Raw genomic sequence first — 6,676 nt, 5'->3', positions numbered from 1 at the left:
AGACAGGCAGAGGGCATGGGGTGGGGGTAGGATCTATCCCAGGAAGGCCCCACTGGGTTCTGCTTCATTACAGTTGGAAAACTTCCCACAGTGCCCTTGTTTGGTTTTGATGAGGGCAGAGGGCCCAGAGAGGAGGCTGCTATCTCCTTCTGCTAGCTTTCTCCAAGTTTCCTCTGCAGCCCATGGGGAGCCTCTGAGCAGCAGAGATGGGCGGGGCCTGAGCCTCCTGTCTCCACCTTCTGGGTGAATGCCTGGGCTCCCAGCAGGAACTTCCGCAGAGTTTGCAGCCAGGTGCATTCCTGGGAGCTGGGCTGGTTGTGCCCCGCAGTCACCCTGCTGCCTTTATCAAAGAGTTGATAACTTTGCCTCCCACCTACATGAGGCTTCTGGAAGCGTCTACCTGGCTGTCTCTTGGTCCTACAGTCCCACACGTGGTGCCCTGTTTCTATCCTATGCCTGTGGCAGCACCTGCACAGAGCGGGTGCCTCAGAGGTGGACCTGGAGGCTGCTCAGTCTTGGGAGGTGGACCTGGTGCATAAAGGGCGGTCCACTCTCAGAAGCAGGTATTCTCAGGCTCCGGCCCAGTGGACCTGTGGGGCGGCCAGTCTCCAGCATCCCTGCGGGCGCCTCCAGGAGCAGCAAGAGCCCCACCGCCGCCTGAGCAGGGAAACCCTGATCTGTGTCCACCTTGGCCGGCAAGATGTTGCCCGTGTCCGCGGAGGTGAAGACCAGCCCGGTGCAGAAGGCCAACTTCTGCTCGCGCCTGTTTGTCTGGTGAGCGCCCTGTCTGAGCTGTGACATTCCACTGCGGGGCAAGCCTGACACTGTCAGCTTCTGTTGGGGACCAAGGGACAAGGCGAGGGAGCGTGCCTGGGTGCCTGGGGCCGGTGGGGTTGGGAGGTTGGGAGGGGTGGGGTTGGGAGGGGTACCAAGGAACCTGGTGTCAGGGGAACTGAGTCTCCCTGCCTTGCTGCTCTCCGCCCAGCCAGCCCCGGAGACTGAGAGCTGATGCAGCAGGAGTAGCAGGCAAGGAGGTTGCTCAGGGGGAGTCACTGCCCAGCGGGAGAAGGGACTGGGCTCCCTGCTGCTGCTGTTAAGTCACTTCAGTCGTGTCCGACTCTGTGTGACCCCATAGACGACAGCCCACCAGGCCTCCCCATCCCTGGGATTCTCCAGGCAAGAACACTGAAGTGGGTTGCCATTTCCTTCTCCAATGCATGAAAGTGGAAAGGGAAAGTGAAGTCGCTCAGTCATGTCCAACTCTAGCGACCCCATGGACTGCAGCCTACTAGGCTCCTCCATCCATGGGATTTTCTAGGCAAAAGTACTGGAGTGGGGTGCCATTGCCTTCTCTGACTGGCCTCCCTACTCTCCACCTTATCCAGTGGCCTCAGAACCATTCAGGAATTCACTGTCAGTTCTGAAATAAGCTGCAACTCCCCCCTGGCTCCCCCAAGCAAACAGCTTGTGAACAATTTTCTTTATCTATTTAGTGCCCTGCATCTTTGCCATCTTCCAATAATGCCCCCACCTTTTCCCACGTTCCTTAGGTGAACATCTGAGTTCCAACAGCTCTGGGCTCCCTCTCTCCCCCTGTCTACCCAATGTCTTTCTTTCTGTCCCTCCTTCACTCCTTGTGTGGTCCTGTATGTCCTGGTACTTAGTTTTGGCCAATTTCATGTTTGTACAAAACACTATTGTTTTTTATGAAATGAATAGGCACACTATTCTAGAACATGTGTTGCTTTTGCCTGGGACACACGGCCAGGTGTAGAGTGTGTATTTGACCACAGCCCCTTGCCCTATTGTGAATATCTCCACTTTTACATTTGAGAACCAAACCCGGGGGATGGGGTCCCTGAAACCTGTGAGGTCTTATCCAGATCTCTGTCCTTCAGAGAAGCAGCGCATGGTCTTGATGGAGGTGGTCCTGCCCAGGAGTCCTTTGGTCCTGAAGCCACTGACAGGTCCATGAGCTGGGAGGAAACACAGAGATGAAAAGCACTGCAGAGAGCTAAAGCTCTTAATTGAAGTCTTCATCTAATAGCTAGGACTACAGATATATAGGCCTGAACCTTTGGATTTTAATCACACTTGGGTGGTTATTAGGTCTTAAAGATAACCCATTTATCTTTTCCACAAATTCTGATACTTCTTTTATTGGACAGCCTAGGGGATCCCCAAGGGGATGGCAGCTTCTATGCTTGTTTTGATGGTGGTGTATTCAGTGCATGTAGCTACATCCCTTGGCTATTTGATCACCCCTTAGGAAAGAGGGGCCTAGAAGAAGGAATTTGTGTGTGGTTACCATAAATAATAGCAAAGTAGACAAATGTCTCCTTAACGTCAAGTATGGCAAGAAACTCTCAAAGCACATTCTGTTTGTTGATTTTGAAAATGTATGTGCATAGAAATGGAAGGTGAAGACTTCCATTTTCATTGGCACCCATTTCCAGTTTTCCTGCTGGGGAGTAAGGCGAGCTATTACCTCTTATTTCATGCTTGAAGACACTGAAGCATAGAGGTTGAGTAAGTTGCTTACCGTCACACAGCTAGTAAGCGGTGGAGTGGGATCTCAAACCAGGAAGTCTGGTTCTGGGGTCTGTGTTTCTTGTGTATGTAACTGCTGTGCTTTTCATGGAATTGGTTGCCTGGACTTTTTCCAAGGTCCTGGCCCAGACTGAGACCCCTTATGATGATGGGGAGGTTCTTTTTCCACTCAGATTCCCCCAACCAATATGTAAACTGATGGTGAGACTGGTAGAGCACAAGCTTTGCTCAGTGACCAAAGAATGAGAAATGGAGACTTAGTTTGCAAGTCAACCTCTCAGCCCAACTGGGTATATAGGAGGGTGGAAGTAAAAGGAAGGTAATCAGGTTAAAAGAGGGAGGAATATTCATGGCTTACCCAATAATGCGGTATGATTTGGACCTGAAATTAAGGTAGCACTCCTTTCAGTCCTTGTATGAGCTCTTTGCTTTGTTGTCATAGTCATTGTCAACTGTAGTGGTCCTGATGGGTGTGGTCATTTATCATGCTTATATATTACAGTGGATGCATAATGAGGCTCTGTGTCTACTAGATGTTAGGTCTTCTGCCATTTGGGTCCTACCTAGTTCTAATCAGTTCTTATTTTTTTCTTTCCTTTCATGATTAAGCCTGAAACTCAGATAAGAGCAGTTGGTTTCCATTCAAGGGAGGGGCAGGGATATATTTCTGGGGCATCAGCCTTTCCTTTTTCCTGCTCCTTATTACTGAAGGACTCTGAAGGGGCAAAGGTTCATCTTCTGATCTTGCTACCTGCTAAGCGTAGGCATTGTCACATATTGGGTTCAGTTCAGTTCAGTCCCTCAGTGTCTGACTCTTTGCAATCCCATGGACTGCAGCACACCAGGTTTCCTTGTCCATCATGAACTCCTGGAGTTTGCTCAAACTCATGTCCATCAAGTTGGTGAAGCCATCCAACCATCTCATCCTCTGTCATCCCCTTCTCCTTCCACCTTCAATCTTTCCCAGCATCAGGGTCTTATCCAATGAGTCAGTTTTTTGCATCAGGTGGCCAAAGAATTGGAGTTTCAATCTCAGCATCAGTCCTTCCAATGAATATTCAGGAAAGATTTTCTTTAGGATTGACTGGTAGGATCTCCTTGCAGTCCAAGGGACTCTCAAGAGTCTTCTCCAATACACAGTTCAAAAGCATCAGTTCTTTGGTGCTCAGTTTTCTTTATAGTCCAAACTTCACATCCATTCATGACTACTGGAAAAGCCATAGCTTTGACTAGACAGACCTTTTCAGCAGAGTAATATCTCTGCTTTTTAATATGCCGTCTAAGATGGCCATAACTTTTCTTCCAAGGATCAAACATCTTTTAATTCATGGCTGCAGTCACCATCTGCAGTCATTTTGGAGCCTCCAAAATAAAGTCTGTCACTGTTTCCATGTTTCCCCATCTACTTGCCATGAAGTGATGGGAGCAGATGCATGATCTTCATCTTTTGAATGTTAAGTTTTGTGCCAGCGTTTTTCACTCTCCTCTTTCACCGTCATCAAGAGGCTCTTTAGCTCTTTTCTTTCTGCCATCAGTTCAGTCAGTCAGTTCGGTCACTCAGTCGTGTCTGACTCTTTGCGACCCCATGAACCGCAGCACACCAGGTTGCCCTGTCCATCACCAACTCCCAGAGTTTACCCAAACTCATGTCCATTGAGTTGGTGATGCCATCTAACCATCTCATCCTCTGTCATCCCCTTCTCCTCCTGCCTTCAATCTTTCCCAACATCAGGGTCTTTTCAGATGAGTCAGCTCTTTGTATCAGGTGACCAAAATATTGGAGTTTCAGCTTCCACATCAGTCCTTCCAATGAATATCCAGGACTGATCTCCTTTAGGATGGACTGGTTGGAACTCCTTGCAGTCCAAGGGACTCTCAAGAGTCTTCTCCAATACCACACTTCAAAAGCATCAATTCTTCGGCACTCAGCTTTCTTTATAGTCCAACTCTCACATCCATACATGACCACTGGAAAAACCATAGCCTTGACTAGACAGACCTTTGTTGACAAAGTAATGTCTCTGCTTTTTAATATGTTGTCTAGGTTGGTCATGACTTCATGGCAGCAATTACCATCTGAAGTGATTTTGGAGCCAAAAAAAATAAAGTCAGCCACTGTTTCCCCATCTATTTGTCATGAAGTGATGGGACCGGATTCCATGATCTTAGTTTTTTGAATGTTGAGCTTTAAGACAACTTTTTCACTCTCCTCTTTCACTTTCATCAAGATACTCTTTAGTTCTTCTTCACTTTCTGCCACAAGGGTGGTGTCATCTGCATATCTGAGGTTATTGAAATTTCTCCAGGAAATCTTGATTCTAGCTTGTGCTTCATCCAGCCCAGGCTTTCTCATGATGTACTCTGCATATAAGTTAAATAAGCAGGATGACAACATACAGCCTTGAAGTACTCCTTTTCCTATTTGGAACCAGTCTGTTGTTCCATGTCCAGTTCTAACTGTTGCTTCCTGAACTGCATACAGGTTTCTCAAGAGGCAGGTCAGGTGGTCAGGTATTCCCATCTCTTTCAGAATTTTCCACAATTTATTGTGATTCACACAGTCAAAGGCTTTGCTATAGTCAGTAAAGCAGAAATAGATGTTTTTTTGGAACTCTGCAACTTTGCCGTACTCCTCTCCCAATTTGGAACCACTCTCTTTTTCCATGTCCACTTTTAACTGTTGCTTCTTGACCTGCATACAGATTTCTCAGGAGGCAGGTCAAGTTGTCTGGTATTCCTGTCTCTTGAGGAATTTTCCACAGTTTGTTGTGATCCACATAGTCAAATGCTTAGCAATAATCAATAAATCAGCTGTAGACATTTTTCTATAATTCTCTGGCTTTTTCTGTGATCCAACAGATGTTGGCAACTTGATTCTGGTTCCTCTGCCTTTTTTAGATTCAGCTTTAACATCTGGAAATTCATGGCTCACGTACTATTGGATAATTTTGAGCATTGCTTTGCTAGCATGTGAGACGAATGCAATTTGTGCCGTACTTTGAACATTCTTTGGCATTGCCTTTCTTTGGGATTGATGAAAACTGAACTTTTCCAGTCCTGTGGCCACTACTGAGTTTTCCAAATTTGCTGGCCTATTGAATGAAGCAATTTAAAAGCATCATCTTTTAGGATTTGAAATACCTCAACTAGAATTACATCACCTCGACTACCTCTGTTCATAGTGATGCTTCCCAAGGGCTTATTTGCCTTCTCATTCCAGGATGTCTGGCTATTGTCCAGTGATCACACCACTGTTGTTATCTGGGTCATGAAGATCTTTTTTGTATAGTTCTTTTGTGTATTCTTGCCACCTCTTCTTAATATCTTCTTAATATCTTCTGCTTCTGTTACATTCATACCATTTCTTTCTTTGCATGAAATTTTTCCCTTGATTCCCCTAATTTTCTTGAAGAGATCTCTAGTCTTTCCCATTTTAATTTTTTCCTTATTTCTTTGCTTTGATCACTAGGAAGGCTTTCGTATCTCTCCTTGATATTCTTCGGAAGTCTGCATTCAGATGGGTATATCTTTGCTTTTCTCCTTTGCCTTTCTCTTGTCTTCTTTTCTCAGCTATTTGTAAAGCCTCCTCAGACAACCATTTTGCCTTTTTGCATTTCTTTTTCTTGGGATGGTCTTGATCACTGCCTCCTGTACAATGTCACTAATCTCTGTCCATAGTCCTTCAGGCACTCTGTCTATCAGATATAATCCCTTGAATCTATTGTCACTTCCACTCTATAATCATAAGGGATTTGATTTAGGTCATATCTGAATGGTCTAGTGGCTTTCCTTACTTTCTTCAATTTAAGACTGAATTTTTCACTAAGGAGTTCATGATCTGAACAGTCAGCTCCCGGTCTTGTTTTTGCTGACTGTACAGAGTGTCTCCATCTTCAGCTGCAAAGAATATAATCAATCTGATTTTAGTATTGACCATTTGATGATGTTCATGTGTAGTCTTTTCTTGTTTTGTTGGAAGAAGGTGTTTGCTATGACCAGTACGTTCTCTTGGCAAAACTCTGTTTGCCTTTGCCCTGCTTCATTTTGTATTCCAAGGTCAAATTTGCCCATTATTCCAGTTATCTCTTGACTTCCTAGTTTTGCATTTCAGTCCCTATGGTGAAAA

At 45.7% G+C, this 6,676-nt stretch overlaps 1 protein-coding gene across 7 annotated transcripts in view; it reads left to right on the top strand.

Annotated features, from left to right (window-relative positions):
• Positions 1-260: 260 nt before the first annotated feature.
• LOC100299180 (ATP-binding cassette sub-family C member 4) overlaps positions 261-6,676 on the top strand; it is a 150,655-nt gene continuing 144,239 nt past the window's right edge. For all 7 annotated transcript variants that reach the window (XR_009493709.1, XM_024989068.2, XM_024989067.2 and 4 more), the window contains exon 1: positions 261-774. Coding sequence is in view for 6 of the 7 variants with exons in the window: in XM_024989068.2 (XP_024844836.1) it covers positions 701-774 (74 nt within the window). In the remaining variant the exon portion in view is untranslated. The remainder of the gene's footprint in view (positions 775-6,676) is intronic.

The sequence above is a fragment of the Bos taurus genome, unplaced genomic scaffold (assembly GCF_002263795.3).
Source record: "Bos taurus isolate L1 Dominette 01449 registration number 42190680 breed Hereford unplaced genomic scaffold, ARS-UCD2.0 Leftover_ScbfJmS_1899, whole genome shotgun sequence".
Lineage (NCBI taxonomy): Eukaryota > Metazoa > Chordata > Mammalia > Artiodactyla > Bovidae > Bos > Bos taurus.
The sequence above is the reverse complement of the archived record's forward strand: the minus strand, read 5'-3'. Positions and strand labels throughout refer to the sequence as shown.